This window comes from Sphaeramia orbicularis, chromosome 12 (assembly GCF_902148855.1).
Source record: "Sphaeramia orbicularis chromosome 12, fSphaOr1.1, whole genome shotgun sequence".
NCBI lineage: Eukaryota > Metazoa > Chordata > Actinopteri > Kurtiformes > Apogonidae > Sphaeramia > Sphaeramia orbicularis.
Window position 1 is genome coordinate 26,980,941 of NC_043968.1, and position 19,507 is coordinate 27,000,447.

At 38.2% G+C, this 19,507-nt stretch overlaps 1 protein-coding gene across 1 annotated transcript in view; it reads left to right on the top strand.

Moving 5' to 3' along the window:
* The window catches only part of slc2a13a (solute carrier family 2 member 13a), a 108,007-nt gene that overhangs the window by 78,621 nt on the left and 9,879 nt on the right, over positions 1–19,507 (top strand). Inside the window, exons 5-6 of the mRNA XM_030150382.1 lie at positions 15,960–16,123; positions 16,204–16,324. Coding sequence (XP_030006242.1) covers positions 15,960–16,123; positions 16,204–16,324 — 285 coding nt within the window. The remainder of the gene's footprint in view (positions 1–15,959; positions 16,124–16,203; positions 16,325–19,507) is intronic.

The following is a 19,507-nucleotide window of genomic DNA, read 5'->3' on the forward strand; positions in this document are numbered from 1 at the left end:
GTTGGCAGCCTCATGCTGTTGTGTGTCTTTTTGTGCATGTTGAGAGAGATGGCAACACATTCACTGTTGTTGTTTTTTATGTGCGTGTGTTTTGAAACATTCATAAGCAGCTTAATCATACCAGTCTCCTCAATATCTCCATTTGAGTCACAGCTAGAGCTCCTTTAATGGGAAATGTTCTACTCTCTGTAATCTCTCTAATCAAAAGGCTCAGACTTACATTAGGAATACACACTCTAATGCAGGGGTCTCAAACTCATTTTCTTTCAGGGGCCACATTCAGCCTGATTTGATCTCCAGTGGGCCAGACCAATAAAATAATAACATAATAACCTATAAATAATGACAACTCCAAATTTTTGTCTTTGTTTTAGTGTAAAGAAAAAAAACCCATTAAATTATGAAAATACTTACTTTTATAAACTATCCAAACAAAAAAGAAGTAAATAACCTGAAAAAACTGAAATTTCTTTAGAAAAATAAGTGTAATTGTAACAATATTCTGCCTCAACTTATCATTTCTCCATGTGCATTATGGATCGGATCCACAAAGACACTAAACACTGAGTAACAGGCAGAAAATAGTCAAAATTGTGCTTAATTTTCTTTAGACATTTAAGGTTGTTCATATTTGTTCAGATTATTCACATTTTATTGTTACAGGATAGTTTGTAAATGTAAATATTTTCATAATTTAATGTTATTTTTTGCACTAAAACAAAGACATTTTTTGCTTAATTCAAGATTTTTTGCTAAATTCAAGATTTTTTTTGTCTTAATTCAAGATTTTTTTTACTTAATTGAAGATTTATTTATTTTTTTCTTAATTCAACATTTTTCCTTAATTCAAGCTTTTTTTGCTTAATTCAATTCAAGACTGTGGAATTTTAGCACTTTGCAAAAACATCCCACGGGCCAGATTAGAACCTTTGGTGGGCCGCATTTGGCCCCCGGGCCGCATGTTTGAGACCCCTGCTCTAATGTCTATGCAAACATCTCATTTGTTTAATACATAAAAAAAACCACTTTGTATGAGTTATAGTTATTTTGCAGATATTGTGTTTTAGCTCATGCCCATAAAATCATATGGAAGCTGAAAGACTGATGCTCATTTGTGCTTTCGGTTTTCCCTTTCATGCTGATAAGTAGAGCCCAACTGATATGGGATTTTTGGGGGCGATACCGATATTGGCGGCTAAAAAAAACACATCTGATATTGGCTGAAAACTGATATATTGGTCGATATATGAAATAAGAACATTGATCTACACATGATATAATAATATGATATTAGATAATTGTGGACATGTGGATTAACACTTGCATAAATCGGTGTGTGTGTGCGTGTGTGGGGGGGTGATAGCTTGATTGTCGGTGCGGAAGTGAATGTGAAACTGACACACTTTACTATTCCTCTAACTCTCTGGGCAGCACACACACACACAGGAGCAGTGAGCGACAGAATCTCTGCAGCAAAAAAGTTAATAAATCGGTCACATTTTGGCCGATGTTGATTAACTGGTGATACGCTATAATTGGTCTGGCTCTACTGATAAGACTTCAGACCTCAGATTTCACCCTCAGTCACTCCATCCTACATCCATACTAAATTCTGAGCAGTTCATACTAGAGACGTGAAAATTCTACTCAAAACTGCCAGTATGGACACTAATACAACTCTGATATTTGAGTGTAAACTACTGTGATGCACGATGGAAATAAATGAGCTGCTCACACTATAATTATATGCACAGCCTGACACACACAAAAAGTCGCACATTGTAGTATTTTGTTGGACTGCCTATACCTTTAATCAGGGTGCGATTTGTCAAAAAAAACAAAGGGGGGGTGAATCATGAAAAAACAAGCAATCAACAGGCTTAATTATTTTTAAGTTAACGGTAGGTTCTACTACATGTCAAACAGTTGAACAATCATCTTTAATACAAACTAAAAATTCGTGAAACATTTAATTTTCTGTGACAGCCAAGCCTGCGGTGTGGGAGATTGTCTAACTAAGTTTCAGGACCATGGATAAGGGCCGATCACGCCAACATGGTAGAGGATTTATGGCAAACAGGCACCTCAATCAGACTGTAAAACGGAACATAAAACCTACAGATGCAGTTGAATATGTTGCATTGGCGCCTGCAGGTGTAGGTCCTGTACAGTTATGTGTACCAGAGAGAGAGAGAGAGAGAGAAAGGTACATCGCGGTACTTAGGGAGAACTCCCTCCACCCGCTCTTATGTATTATTCCCCCATGACGAGAAAATGTAGTTTGCGTTTTCAACCCTTTAGATGATGACGCAAGAGTGGAGCGTTTTTAAGATTTCCACTCTAGAAGGTGGTTTCACTTTTTTGCGTTTTCAACCCCCAGAAACGCTGTTGCTGTCTAAATGAAAGGCACATCTGATAAAATATTTTTCATTTTCACCTGACTGGATGGACCTCCTCACCCTCCTCTGACTAGATGTACCCCCACCCCACTCCATCCTTACACAGTAAATGGATGTCCGTCAGTCCTGGTCTCATCTACAGTCTGTCTGTCCATGGGAGTGGATCTGTCCTTCACTGTGGTTCTCCCTGAGGTTTCTCTTTTCCCACTGGAATTGTTGGAGTGTTTCCTTGCAGAGAAGGAGGTTCTAAGGATGGGGGATGCCTGGGACTAGGGCTGCACAATATTGGAAAAAACTGACATTGCGACTTAACCCTGCAATATATGTTGTGATATGAAAAAATACTCAGGAGAATATAATAGCTGTGTGGTGCCGACGTAAACAGTCAAACAAATTAGATGTGTTTCCTCTCGTTGTGGCAACACCTGTAAGGTACTGTCGATACAGAACATGCGTTTCAGTTTCATCCTTCTTGTAGCTGAAATAATTCCGAATAACTGACGTTGCTTTTGTTTTTGGCACCAAGTCTTCATTCATTCAATCTTATTCGTTGCTCATTTTTCAATGTTATTACCAGTGACTCACTCCATGTGGAGGGGCGTGGTCTGCTTCGGCAAACTGATGAAGAACTATTGTGATGAGAACATGTTGAGTTCATTTGCCTCCTGCATTACAGTACAGGACCTGCAATGGGACTACTGCGCACACGGACATTGCGGTGACGATGCTCATATATTGTGCAGCTCTACCCAGGACATTGATCCATTTGCTTCACCGACTGTTTACTAACTGATTACTTGACTGTTTGCTTATTTTCATTGTGTTTTTCTTTTATCCATTCAACAGCATTTGTAAAGCCCTGTGAGGTGACTTTGTTGTGATATTGGGGGCTCTAGAAACAAAATAGAATAGAATTGTATTGAACCTGAGAGCGCTGTTGTGTAAACTGGGCCTTAGTTGGCCTGTTGACCTGCATAACTGTTGCTGTGTGTCTTATTGATGATACATGTGGCCATTATTCTTCTAGAGGGATCAGGGAGATAGAGTGTGTTTTCCTTCTGTGAGGATTACAGCCGTCTGCAGTAGTTCCACTTGATGCTGTGTTTGTGTGTGGAGAACATCAGAACAGCCCATCTGCATTGTACCTATTTGGGCTGAATGTTGTTTTTGTTTTGTTTTTGTTTTTTCTCAGCATAAATGTGATGCAGCTCTGTGTTTGTATGCATTCATTTGAAAAATAGGCCAGTTCCCAAGAGAATCTCCTCTTCTCTCTGACACACTCTCTATCTTTCTGTCTCTTTCTCTACATCTTTTCCCATCTGTCCATTTGTTCTTGTTTTCACACCTACGGTACATCCTTCCTTTTCTATTTTCTCCAACCATTCATTTTTCTTCTCGCCCTCCCATCCTTTTCTCACCTCCTTCCATCTCTCTCCTGCCTTCTTCTCCCTCTCACACCTCGTCACTTACTTTCTTACTCAGTGTCTCGGTCACTCATGCATGCTCACTCACTACGTGCCCACTCGTAGGCATTTGCACTTGTTAACCCGCTCTATCTCTATTCTCTTACATTCGTGTTTTTTTCCCTGTGTCTCTGACTCCTTCTAAATCCATACTATTAGGTTACATAATTAGATCAGTGCACTGTCAATAAGTAGCACTCTGTGAGGATGTGGTTCTGCAGCACAGTGAGACCCCCTCCTCTATCACAGCACATGTGTTTTTGTCATTATTAACTGCTCTTGACCTTTGCTGTCTGCCTTCGGGGATGGACAAATCTGTGACTTTTAACTTTTACAATATATCTTGAATTTTGTCTCATTAATTTCCATGTCATTTTTACAGGCCTTACAACTTGATCGTTCTAAAAAGATACAGGCGTAGTTACCTTCTCCCACCTTCTAGCCGACACTGCTCCGACCTCAACATCTTTAAATCCCTTTTAAAAAATAATTTATTTAAGATTGTTTTTAATGTTTAATTTTAATGTTTAATTGTTTTATATTCCTATACCTGCCTTTGCACCGGCTTTTTTATCTGTTTTTATCTGCTGCATGTAAAGTGTCTTTGAGTTCTATGAAAAGTGCTATACAAATAAAATATATTATTATTATTATCATTATTATTATTATTATTATTATTACAATTAAGAAACTAATGCATGATAGGGAAGGTAACAATAATGAAAGGTTTTCCCATTTTGAATGTTAAAGGTCTGGGAGACTTTCGTGACCAATTTTTCATCAAATCTGTAAAACCTCAGTCATATCCTCAGTATCATGAATCTGTAAGTCTTTCTGTGATTACTCACCTGAATCTCTTGCATTACGTTGAACAATTTTGAAGTGCCATCCACCATAAACAAAACCATTTGTTTATAAACTGAGCTGGGAGGTCACTTGGGCATCTTTGGAATTTTGTCGCGACGTGCATTGTGGGAAGCGAAGGCTCGCACAGCTACCTGACAGAGGCAGCTGGAACAGACCCGTCATGCATATTCCCGCTATGCATATTCCTCAAGCCGTTTCTGCATTTCAGCCGTTTTCGCGTCGTGTTTCATCCCTATAATACCATATGGTTGTGCTGCCTCTGCCGCTATCAGGTGGCTGCGTGGACCTCCCTTTCCCACAACGCACATCGCGACAAATTTCCGAAGATGCCCGAGTGACCTCCCGGCTCAGTTTGTAAACAAATGATTTTGTTTATGGTGGATGGCACTTCGAAATTGTTCACCATAATGCAAGAGATTCAGGTGAGTAATCACAGAAAGACTTACAGATTCATTGTACTTATTCTGAGGTTTTACAGATTTGATGAAAAATTGGTCACGAAAGTCTCCTGCACCTATAATATATGAACCCAAATATGGACTTGAGGTTACATGCAATATACCAAACAGTCCTATATAACTTTCAAACTAGGGGGATTGTCCTTAACAAAAAAGTTAAAAATAGGTTAAAGCTGTGTAGGACTTTTGTCACCAATTTTTCATCAAATCTGTAAAACCCCAGTCATAGCCTAAGTATCACAAATCCATAAGTCTTTCCGTGATTACGCACCTGAATCTCTTCCCTCATGGTGAGCAATTTCTTAGTGTACTCCACCATAAATGCGCCATTCATTTACAAACGGAGATGGTCGCTCACTCAGGCATTTTCGGAAATTTGTCGCAACGTGCTTTGTAGGAAGCAGAGTTCCACACAGCCGCTTTTGCTTGGTCAACATGTTTATTGTTGCTGTTACTGCGGCTGCATAGAGCTCTGCTTCCTACAACACACATCACGACAAATTTCCGAAAATGCCTGAGTGACTTACCGGCTCTGTTTGTAAACACATGGGTTGTTTATGATGGAGTACACTTCAGAATTGTTCCCTGAATTTTTCTCTGAATTATTTAACCTTTCTTAAGTGATTTTTCACCATTTATTCTAATACTATCCTCTGTATTTGGCATCTTTCACTGTATCATGTATTCTCCTATATTTAATTTCCTACATTTAATTTAAATATTTATGAAAACTCAGAGTAAATACAAAGGTTATCATATCAAAACAGAGAAGACCGCAAATCTCTCATTAACTGAACATAAACCCAGTGTGTCCATCCACTGTCACTGATCCAACTCCATGGGTTTTACTGGTGAATCGATGTTGTAGAAGATGATGGTCTTTCCATGGTAACTATGGAGCCTCTGAACGTCCAAATGGGTCATATCTGGAGATGAATAACTGTATTTTACACCAATTATTGACATGTATCGATAGGATTAGTGGATCAACAGGTATTAAACAGTTTAGATCAGTAGATGCTTTAGGTTATAGGTGGAGCTTTGGGTCTTTATGGGGTAATATCTTCAGTGTAATCTCACATATTCATCCAGTGAGCCAGATTGGACCATTTGGCGGGCCGGCTTTGGCCCATGGGCCGCATGTTTAAACAGCTGACACTGGAATATTTCCTCTTTAGAATATGAGAATATCACTGGTAAAACTAACAAAATGAACACCATCACCAACATGGCCTGTGCAGATTATAAATCAGATAATATGTCATTTTATCAAATACCAACACAATGACTCAGTGTTAGCCTCCATTTCCAAACCCCAGTGGAGTATTGCATAGTTCAAACCTGTGGTTAAAGTGGAGTCATACTTAAAATGTATTATTGTGTGGTATCGCTGAGTGCCATTTAATTTAACTGAAACATGCAAAGCAACTGCGTGGTCCTTTAAGACCACGTGTTGTGTACTCCCAGGAGTCAGCAGCCTTTGAGACAATCCAGTGATGTGTCAGTAAATGTCAACTGTGAGTCAGCCCCGTCCTCTCACCACCTGTGTGAAATGGGCTAAAAACAGCAGGGAGAGTTTGGAGGCAAGATGCTTATTATTATTTTTTTGTCTATTCTAGTTTTATCTTTGTATGCACGACTAGCGCCTACTGTGTCTATGGGAGAAGCAGTTGACTCAGTCAATTACCTGATTTACCAAGCATCTCCCAAACATTGCTGCTCTTGAAGGTATAAGATTTCCCCGCTTTCCAAGGTGCAAATGACTTTCTGACAGGCTGGTGACATGCAATAGAACTAAAATAGATGCATTAAGGTGACGGCACAATGAGTTGGTGTGTGCATATTTTATTTCCCCTGTGATCAATTATTTGCTTCCCCACAGCCAACCTTCCCCAACCTAAATGTTTCTCCCCGTTTGTGTCAGTCCTCTTCTCTTTTTCTTTTTATGTTCATTCCTGCTGTACCTGTCACTCAGACTCATGTCTATGTTGTCAGATTCTTTTAACCCTTAAAGACCCAAACATCCACCATCTACCAAAATCATCTACTGATATAAACTGTTTAATCCCTGTTAATCCACTATACATGTAAATACTTGACATAAAATACAGTTTGTCATCTTTTCGTGGTCATCAGATATGACCCATTTGGACGTTCAGAGGCTCCGTAGTTACCATGGAAACACCATCATCTTCTACAGCATTGATTCACCAGTAAAACCCATGGAGTTGGATCAATGACAGTGGATGGAGACACTGGGTTTATGTTTAGTTAGTGATAGATTGTGCTGAAAGTCACTTTTTCTTCAGTTTTCTCTATTTCTGATATACACTCCTGATCAAAAATTTTAAGACCAGTTGAAAAATTGCAAGAATGTACATTTTGCACTGTTGGATCTTAAGAAGGTTCTAAGTAGAGTTTCAAAATGCATAAAGAAGAAATGGGAGTGAGACAAAAAAAAAAATTGAGTTAACAATTTATTGAAAACCACTATTAAACTGAAATAGACTGTTCATCAGCTGATCAAAAGTTTAAGACCGCAGCCTTTAAAAGCCCAAATCTGTGCAAAAATGTGGATTCAGTGTCATTTTCTGTCAGGCATTCACAAAGTCATGACCTCCTGATGGCAAAGGCAAACCTCAGCAGCGATGTCGCATTGTGAGAGGCCTCGCTTATGCAGCTCAACAATCCAACCACATTCAAAGAGAGAAAGCTTTTTTGCCTTTGCCATCAGGAGGTCATGACAGTGTGAATTCCTGACAGAAAATGACATTGAATCCACATTTTTGCACAGATTTGGGCTTTTAAAGGCTGTGGTCTTCAACTTTTGATCAGCTAATGAACAGTCTGTTTCAGTTTAATTGTTGTTTGCAATAAATTGCTTACTCAATTTTTTTTTTTTTTTTTTTTTTTGTGTCACTCCCATTTTTCTTTATGCATTCTGAACTCTTCTGAGAACCTTCTTAAGATCCAACAGACCCTCAAATTGTGCAAATATAGCTTGCTCATAAAAATGTACCTAATGGAGAAACGACAATTTCACTAAAACTCTTATTTTTCCCTTAAAAGTTTTTGTGCTGGCAAGAGGTGGTTTTTCGGGCATAGCGCAAATGGTATATCAAGCAAAACTGCAATGGAAAGACCTTTTTTCGCAACTAGAGTCAGGTGAATTAAAAAAACGGATGTTGACGTACGTTACAACAAGTAAAGAAGAAGAGTTTTAAAAGAAACATGGCACAGTATGTGTGGACACACCAGGAAACCCAATCATTTCTTAATTTTGTACGAGATAGAGGGGTAATGTATAATAATAATGAATATATCTGTAAATCGACACTATATTTATGTTTGTCGCCATGTTTATGGAATGACTTCTCGTGTCATCTCGTGATAATAAATAAACAAGTCAGCGCATTTGGGATTCAATGGAAAAACTGACATTACGCACTTCTGTTTTTTTGACATTTAGTAAATATCGGTAAAGTTTTGCGCAGATGTCCAGTGGAAAAGCGACTAATGAAACATGTACATTCTTGCAATTTTTCAAATGGTCTTAAGATTTTGATCAGGAGTGTAATATTCCTCAAGCTTTTATCAACACCTACATGATCAGTAAATTAAATGTTGGAAAAAATCTGATTTTCACTGGGGGAAAAAACCCACAAAATATAGAAGATAATATTACATTAAATGATGATAAACCACTTGTCACGGTCTGTGCTGGTGTTACCACTGGCTCCTCCCTCTCCACTTCATCCATCACCAGACTCACCTGTTGTGCGCCGCACGGCTGCAGCACATCATCATTAAGCCTATATAAGGCCTGGTACTGCAGTCGTACGGCGCTGGTCCATTGCCTTCTTCATCCACTCCTTAACCCAGACATTCAGCTCATTCCTACGGACTCTGACTACATACCCACGTTTTTGCTAATCCCTTGCTTATGTTTGATTTGTGTTTTGTTAATAAACCCGTTTTCCCTTCAGCACCGTGCAGTTGAGTCCTCTCATTTTCCACCATTGTGACACCCCTTAAGGATGGTTAAATATAGAGAAAAAAGCATTTGGGAACTGCCACAAATGTCACACTGGGTCCTTCTGGGTTGATGTGCTGGATGAGAGGTGATCGAACTACAGCTCTGAATCCATGGTTCCAGTTTCAGACATGGTTCTGGTCTAGGACAGATCTTCTCTGGTTCAGATTGGCAATAGTGCTCTGCAAGGTCTCTGATATAAAAGGCTTTAGAGTGAAATGAAAAGTGCTTAATATGCCCTGAACTAAAGGATGACTGACAGATTTACATAACAGACGTTTCAAACAACAGAAAGTAGATTAATTGGCCTGTATTAATCCTGAAGTAGAAGTTAGACACCGTTAATTGAAGTATGATTGACTTGGAAAATACAGAGCTGAATATTAAACCTTTTTCCAGCTGTTATTTTCCATGTGAGAAAGTTCTGCCTGTACTGATCATTTGCAAAACATTATATCAGCACTGATTAATCCCTCCATTAACCTGCCCGCAACTATATGTAACCTGACTTTTTTTTATTTTTTATTTTAACATTATTGCTTCTCTCCGGGTACTCCGGCTTCCTCCCACCATCCAAAGACATGCACTGATAGGTTAATTGGTTAATCTAAAATTGCCCATAGGTGTGAATGTGAGAGTGATTATTTGTCTCTATATGTCAGCCCTGCAATGAACTGGCGAAATGTCCAGGGTGTACCCCGCCTTCGCCCCTATGTAGCTGGGATAGGCTCCAAGCGACCCCCGTGACCCTAGTGAGGATAAAGCGGGTTCAGATAATGAATGAATGAATGCTTGAATCTAATATCATAGCCTTAAAAAAGAAATATCCTGGCACAGACTGGCTGCCTTATTTCAGAAAATCTTCTCTGGGGAATCACCACAGTATAGCAGCAGTGCACAGAGAATGACTGCAGCTCCTTGACATGCATATAATTGGACTGAATCTGTCCTGATTCACCTTTGACACTGCTATTAAAACATATTTCCTCTGTGAAGAGAGAGCTTTCATTCTTCATTATTTAGACTTTTCTGAACCACTTTCTTTTCCATAGCTTTTAAAATAAGCATATTTCAAGACATACAGGGTGAAAAGTAACTAAGCATTAGAAAGTGCAAATAGAATTTTTAGTATCACTGAAGTCATGACAAAAACATTTTTTAACAGACAACGCTAATGGAAATTTCCTCTTTTTTTATTGTCTTATTTCTTATTTCACGGATTCAGGAGGTTCTCAGTGACATCCCAGATAACGTCCTTCAGAGGGTTGTTCATTCTATCCCTGGCCGTTTGAGGAAACTGGTTGATGCCACCGATGCTTACGTTGAAATATGAACATTTACTTTCATTTTGCCATGTAATAAAGAACATGTATCATTTGTTTCCATAAATTTGTAATAGGAATATGGATTTTTAAAAAAATTTTTTTTCAATTTTAATGCCTTGTTACTTTTCACCCACCCTGTATATTTTGGAGCATATTTTCAGAACTCTGTGGTCTGTTTCATAGGATTCCTATTTGTCTGCCTGGGAGTACTTCTTGTCACTCTGCAGTATGTGTTAATAGTTAACGAGTACTGAAGTGTCACTTTTTATCAAGGCTGAAAGCTGAAATCTGTCTTGTTTAAGCTTGCAGCATAGTAGTGAATAGAAGTGGTAATAAAGTGAGAATATCCTGGTCAGTGGCAGGAAGTCCAGTATGTTATTACCTCCGCCAAGGAACGGCGGAGGTTATGTTTTCATCGGGGTTTGTTTGTTTGTTTGTTTGTTTGTTTGTTTGTTTGTCATTAGCAATACAACTCAAAAAGTTGCAGAAGGATTTTGCTGAAATTTTCAGGAAATGTTGATACTGGCACAAGGTACAAATGATTCAGTTTTGGTGGTGATCGGGGGGATGACAGACTGATCTGCCTTGGCGTAGGTCTGAGCTCTCCGAATGCTTTTCTAGTTTTGCTCATATTTTTATTTAACCCTTTATAGTTCACTTATAGAGATACTCTGAAATTAAAAATTTCAGCCTTAGTGTGTTATTGGAGGACATAACAAGACTTCATTAGTTTTGTGAAATTATATATATATATATATATATATATATATATATATATATATATATATATATATATATATATATATATATATGTGTGTGTGTATATTTATGTATATGTATGTATGTATGTATGTATGGGGCAAAAAAAATGCAAGAAGTAAATATAAAAATAATACAACAAAATCACATGTAAGGTGAAAAGAACATACATTTTAGAACATTAGACCACCATAAATGCTGATCCAGACACCTGTCCACATCCACATTACCCCTTTGAACATCCAATCCAATCCAAACCAACTTTATTTATAAAGCACTTTAAAACAACCACAGTGGACCAAAGTGCTGTACAGAAGAATAAAAGCACTATACAAATTAATAAAAGCATCAAAAAACATTAAAATCAAATTAAATAAATAAATAAAACAAGTTAAAATATAAAAACAAAAACAAAATGTCAACATTGCATGAGTGTTAAAAGGCCACGTAGAGCAGGTGGGCTCTCATCCCTTACATTCATCATTCCTTACATTAGTACCATTACTTCATGGTACCTAACAAAGCAGGTCCACTCAGTGTTCATGCAGAGGTGGACCTTACAGACCCTGGAGACCACATTGGACCTGAGATTGTTGATTCACTGTCCTCACTGGAACTGTCACTGTCACTGTCTTGTAATGTGTGCAGAAATGACCAAAAATAGTCACTTGCCCAATAAAAGGTTAAAAGTAAATAAAATTTGGAATATACAAATGAGGCAAGAGGTTTCACTTATTGCCAGTTTGTGTCGCCACAGATGCTAAGTCGCTCTTGCATTTCCAGTGATAAAACACACTCCACTGTCAGTCAGATGAATGCCACTTGCAGATAACTACGCTGTCTCATTAAAGTGCAACCAGCATCATGCAAATTCACATTTTTCAGCCTCAAAACACAAGTAAAACTGACTTCCAGAAGTTAACAACACCACTCACGGCAATGTAAATAACTCAGCGCCAGGATGTTCAGTGTGTGCCCATTAAAATGATGCATTCTCATCTAGAAATGAACTTCATTAGCTGCTGAGCTGCACTTCTCACATTCATCTTTTGCACCAAAATTTCAACTTGTCACTAATTATTTTTCCTCTTGAATTCATCTTCTTACACTGAGAAACGTCCATGCTGATAATTAAACTGTTTTTCATCACATACTACACGTGGAATCAAGTATTTGGCGTTGCACACAATCTTTTTCTGAAGGTGTTTCTTTTCTTCTGTTAAGAACTTGTCAACAGGTAACCCTTTTCTCTCCGATGTGTTGTAGTAATGCAAGAAAATAGAGGATGAATTATTGTTATAGGAAAAAATAGGAGACTCAAGTTCAGGCTTTGAAGGCTTGAGAAGCTTTTAACACGCAAAATATACTTTGAGGCACAGTGGTTAAAAAAATATGACCATTTTGTTGCGTGAGCTGTTATTCAGAGTGTTTTTCACCCCGAACATGGTTATTGTGTGAGCATCTGTGTGTGTGTGTGTGTGTGTGTGTGTGTGTGTGTGTGTGTGTGTGTGTGTGTGTGCGTGTGTGTGTGTGTGTGTGTGTGTGTGTCCTATAATCAGTAAGACGCAGGGCCAGAGATGGAGCACAGCAGGCTGCACTGCTGAGAACTGAAATGGTGCTTTTATTCCCACAGCTGGTCCAAAACCAACTCATTTCATCTGTGTGTGTGTCTGAAATATGTCCATGAGTACGTACTGAGATGTGTGCACCCATGCTGCCTTTTTTTAATAAGTTTGAGGAAGTACACGGCTCCCTGTGACCTTTATCACCTGCCATAACGTCTGCTAATGTATGTTAATATTTTTAAAATGAAATCAAAAAGTCCTCTCATTTTTTTCCTCCTGAAACAATGGCATGAAAGTAAAATGTTATTATGCAAATCCTTCAATGGAACATCTTTGTTTTGGGAATGAAGAGAGCAAGAAAGAGGCAGAAAGCGGAGAGATAAGGGTGCTTTTGAAGAGAGGGAAAGCACACTGCTAATTCAGAGTTGCCTGTAGAGACACACAGACATAGACAATGCCGGAGACTCTTTATTTTGGCTTTTTCTTTTAATGAGTATTATCTCCTTTGTATTTCTGGTTGAATTGTGTTGCATTCTCTCAGGGTTTTTTCAGCTGGATGTATTTGTACTTGCAAATACACCGCTCATATACTTACATATTTGCACAAAAGCTTCTAGATTCATTAAACCATGGAACGGCTCCTGATGCCAGTCACATCAAATACAGCAGCCATCCCCTGTATACTTTAAATACATTTTTCACATTTCTCTATCTTGGTTCCATCGTGTCATAACTGAAGCGACAATTTAGAGCACATGCAGGTGTGTGTATTGTTGACCATAGCCTATTTAGAGCCTTGTTGATGATGATTGGAGGTAATCTGCCCACACGGAGCATCATGGTGCCAGTGTAATTATATGAGAACAGTCAGAGAAAGAAGAGCCATTGAAAATGACTGGTATTTATAGTTGATTGTTTAACCGTCTATGAATAGGTGGTGCTCAAGTAAAGAGGATTTGGTAGGTGGATGAATGCTTTTCCCATAAGGAAAGAAGTTATGTTTGGTTTATTGACTTGGCAGCACTACTGGCTGTATTTATCTACATATGGAAAATACATGTTATCTGCAGCACTTTATCTGATCTTCAAGGGTTTTTTTAACCTCCTTTAAAAGCAATTTTACATTTTATATGTTATTATTATTACTATTGAAGTAAAGGTTCAGTACTATATATAGTCAACCTCAAAATTATTCGTACCCTGCCATTTTTTTTTTTGATTTTTTGTTTTTGCAATGAAAACATGTAAGGTAAAAAAAAAAAAAAAAAAAAAATTATATTGTTGTTAAGCATTTTATTTGCTCACAAGAAAATGTTGCTAGGGTCCCATAACAATATCCCAGAGCATTTTACTTGGAATAAAAAGCAAACACAGCTGCTGGTAACCCCTCCAAAACATGGTCATTAACATTTTAATCTTTAATGGGTCCGTTTAGTTGAAATGAGTTTTAGTTTAGTAGAAATCTATTTCCCCATGTCTATTCTTAGTAGCCCCTTTTTTTGCAAATTTCTAATAACAATAAACTTAACTGACAGATAAAAGATTAAAATGTTAATTCTGGGGGAAGAACAAATAAATCACTCAACAAAGATATATATATTTTTTTTTTTTTTTTTTTTTTTTTTTTAATCTATCATGTTTTTCAAGTGTTTGTGGATCAGGAATGGATTCACCACTGCTGGAAAATATTCAGCCAACATAAAGTAGTTTTTCCAGGATAACTGGAAATCTCACTTGTGTCTTTCACACCAAAGCAGGACAACTGTGGCTCAGTTGGTAGAGCAGGTCATCCAGTGACTGATGGATTAGCGGTTCAAATCCTGTCTCTGACTGTCAAAGTGTCCTTGGGCAAGACACTGAACCCTACATTGCTCCCAGTAGGGTCTGGCAGTGCCTTACATGAAATTCAAAATGTTCTTTATAAGTGCAGTCCATTGACCATTTTTTTCTCACAGATGTCTGATCAGTACTGCACATATGCAACTCTCATTCATTCATTATTTAAACTCGGAGATATATTGAGGAAGCAACCTCATTTACAATCTAGCCGAGACAAAACAAAACATTTGAAACATACAATGGACATTTCAGAAATACCACAAAGTAAAAGTGACGAAGACAAATTAAAAACAAAGACATCTACTTAAAAACAGGAGCAGCTGGAGGTAAAATAAGAAGCAATTAAGGATTTAAATTGTCCTAATGATAAAAGTGTGGTAAGTTTCAGATGGTTTTGGAGAGTGTTCCAGGTTTCAGGTGCACGGTAAGAAAAACTGAAGGAACCTGGTAACAGGATGCATCACTCCTGTTGGTACTTCCATTATTAACACTGTGAACATGTCTAATATGATGGAAATAAGGATTCTTTACCACTTTCCTGATTTGGCAAAAAGGTTTCTAGACGTTTTGTGTTGTATTTTGTATTCATTGCAGGTTGGTTATATTGATCTTCTCAACTTCAAAAAAGAAAATTAACCTTTTCTCTTAATTTTACAGCAGAACTCGTTAATTTCATTTCATTTATTAAGATCCCCATTAGCCATCAGTTGCTATTCTTCCTGGGGTCTCCTCTGCATTACATTACAATTTTAATTATTTACATTAAACTTACACCATTCACACCCACACACACACAAACGGGACATATAATACAACAGCCCAGTGGCATAAAAATAAATAAACAAATAAAATAACTGCTATACATTTATACTCATTCACCAAACAATAGCTGTGTGATACAAATCATAAGACATCTTTCAATATTAGCAATACTCTTTCAATATGATGGTAAAAGGTAAATGGACTGCACATATATAGCCTTCATGGTGCCACAAAGCCTCACATTCACCCATTCATACACTAGTGGGCGGCTGCTGCCATGCAAGGCCCTACTGGGAGCGACGTAGGGTTCAGTGTCTTGCCCAAGGACACTTCGACATGTGGACAGTTGGAGGCACAATTCAAACCGCCAACCCTTCGGTCATTGGACGACCTGCACAACCAACTGAGCCACAGGCGCCCCGTCATGTCTATTGTGTGAACAAGAAGAATTTGAATTTCTTTTGAAATCCTGTTGTGTCTGTCCTGCAGGTACTACAGCGCCACCATCCTACAGATGTCCGGAGTGCGGGATGACAGACTGGCTATCTGGCTGGCTGGACTGACCACACTGACCAATTTCCTGTTTACGCTGCTGGGAGTGTGGCTGGTGGAAAGAGTGGGCCGCAGGAAGCTCACCTTAGGCAGTATTATAGGTAAAATGTGTATGTTTAAGATTACTGCAGTTGTTTCCATCAGAGCTGCAACAATAATTTGTGTTTTTGCCTTTTGACAGGTACGTGTTTGAGTTTGAGTCTGCTGGCCATTGGTTTCCTGCTGTCCGCCCAGCACAGTCCTCCTGTCACTTTCCACCCGTTGGAGCCATCGATCGCCAACTCCACCTGCTCCAAGTATCAGTGAGTAGACACTGCTCTTGCCGACATATTTTTACAGGAACAGACCCACCACTGCTGAGAGACAATGACGACGTCTCATATCCCTTTATTACATGGGTGTCAAACTCATTTTAATTCAAGGGCAAAATTCAGCCAAATTTGGTCTGAAATGGGCCGGACCAGTAGAACAATAACATGATTATATATAAATCATGTCAAGTCCAAACTTTCCTTACATAATGAAAATGATTACATCTACAAACTGTCCTTTAACTTCCTGAGACCCAGCAAATTACAACTTTTGGCTTTTTTTTTTTATTACCTCCGCCAAGGAGGTTATGTTTTTGCCAGGGTTTGTTTGTTTGTCTGTCTGTCTGTCTGTCTGACGTCTGTCTGTCTGTCCGTTAGTGTGCAACATAACTCAAAAAGTTATGGACAGATTTTGATGAAATTTTCAGGGTTTGTTGGAAATGGGATAAGGAAGAAATGATTAAATTTTGGTGGTGATCGGGGGTGGGGGGGCCCACGGGGGGGCCCATTTCAAACAAACCCTGAAAATTTCATCAAAATCTGTCCATAACTTTTTGAGTTATGTTGCACACTAACGGACAGACAAACAGACAGACAGACAAACAAACAAACAAACCCTGGCAAAAACATAACCTCCTTGGCGTGGGGGGGCCCACGGGGGGGGCCACTGATCAGCCTTGGCGGAGGTCTGTGCTCTCCGAGTGCTTTTCTAGTTAAATAATTTCCTATATTGGAAATATCATGATGCCACAGTTTTTTCAGATACATTGTTATTTTTGTTTTGTTTTTTTAATGGGAGAGAGAAAACCAATAGCTGAGTCTGAGGAGGTTAAAATAATGTGAATAACATGAACAACCTAAAATTTCTTCAGAAAAATAAGTGCAATTTAACCCTATTCTGCCTCAGTTTATCATTTACACATGTTCATCACAACCTACACATCACAGTGGATCTACGAAGACACAAATTTATTAACAGGCAGAATATTGGTAAAATTACATTTACTCTTCGAAAGACATTTCAGGTTTTTCATATTTGTTCAGGATATTTAAGTTTTTTTGCGAAATCATAGTTTGTTTTAGTGTTAATACAGAAAAATTACATGAAAATATTTACATTTACAAGGAGAAAAATTTGGAGTTGTGAGTATTTATAGGTTATTATGATAATATTTTCCCCTGTCTGTATGTGGAACCTGAAGAAATATTTTTCGTGAATATCTTAGGAGTAATTTTTGCATTTCACAAATTCATTCCATGGGCCGGATTGGAACCTTCAGCGGGCCACATTTGGTCCCGGGGCCGCATGTTTGACACCCCTGCTTTATTATCTGCCAAAAAACCTAAACCTCTGAACAGTACATTCATCCCACTCATACTAATATAATCATAGTATGAATAGGTAATATAATATTTAAGAGTTTTAGCCCAGAAAACTGTCCTAGAAAGAAAATCGAGGTGTTTAAACAGAGATTAATTCTAACTAGATACAACGTCTTGTGGGGGATTTCATGCTGAAGTTCTATTCATATTGCCACAATTAGTGTCTCAAAAAATAATCCCCTTACATCACTGTTTGTGACGGTAAATACACAGAGCAACGTTTTGTTCATAAAAAGGCCTTACAGTGAAAAACAAAGCAGATTCTGTGATTTTCTTTTGTAAATATCAGTGGTGTTAGCGTCAGGAAGAAGCATCTCTTTACCTCAGAGTGGTTTCTTTTTGTAAATGCAGTTGTAAATGCATGTCAGAATATGACATCAGAGCGCAGCATTAGAGGAAAAAGCTTTTTAATGAAGACATTTGCGGTGGAGTTACTGCAGTGTTGAATACATACATTAATACTGCGCACTTTTCAGTTTCTCTTTTAAGAATGTAGAAAAGAAAGACATTAAGACTTAACCTCACATATGTAGATGACGTGGACAGTCATAATTATAAAAAAAAAGTGGTACTGCAGCATGAGTATGGAAAGTGATAATGACATGTCAAAAATAACACAGATAAATATGATAAATCTAATGAAAGCACCATGGAAACAGCTGTGTTGCATGTAAATCGTGTTCATCCCTGTATGACTTTTACCCTTTGAGGAACAAGACTAACTCTATTCCAATTTACTTCATTGCCAACAAAAAAAACCACACACATAGTGAGCCTGAAGTAAAGATCAGTTGGCTCTATGTCCCAATTTACTCTCACTTCCACAGACACAAGATGAAACTCCCCATGTAATTGCGACCTGTCATCACAACAACAAACAACGTCTAATGGACTTGCCGTCCAGCACCCACACACAATAACACGGTGCTATGTACACACACAAACCACAGATACCCTGGTAATTTGAGCAGATGACTGCTTTTACCACACTGTAGTGGCTTCATTGAGTTCACTTTATTTCATATGAGTCCACACATCCCCTCACTGACGACAGCAGAATCACCAAAGTCCTCCCACACTCAATATCACATTCAGAATCAGCTTTATTGGCCAAGTATGTGATCACATACAAGGAATTTGGCTTCAGTTTGTATTAGCTCACGTCGCACAATTTCAACATAAACACAAACACACTTAAACATAGACCTAATATAAACAGTCGACTAGAAAGAAGGACAACAATGGGTTGAAGAATAGTATAAAATAAATATAAACAAATGAGTAGATGTGTACGGAGATCCTGTCTATTAAATATATGTTTATGTATATATTGTCAAAGTGGTTATTGACACAGTACTGTGGTACAAAATATCAGTTTGTCTATTAGCACACAGCCAATCAGCGCCCTTGTTATATCATGTCTAGATTGGTAACATGTTACATCTCAAAAAGTACCAAGGCAAACAGAAAGCAAATAGGTCAATCTTTGAAAGTGGAGATTTAGCTCAGTAAGTAATGTATCAGACTACAATGCAGAAAACTTGGGTTCAATTCCTGTCTGAAGTAAAAGTTTTTTAATTTAATTTTTTTCTGAAGATTTTCAAAAGGGCAGGGGGGGTACACGCTGGTAAAATCTGACATTAATATAAATCAGCCACTGGGACAATGTTCAGTGTGCAGAGTTCAGACCACAGCACTCAATACACAACTGATGCAGAACTGAGAAGTCACATGACACACTGCTGCATCTAACATGTAGCTCCGCCCACCTTCTCCAGCCTCCAGAGCAAA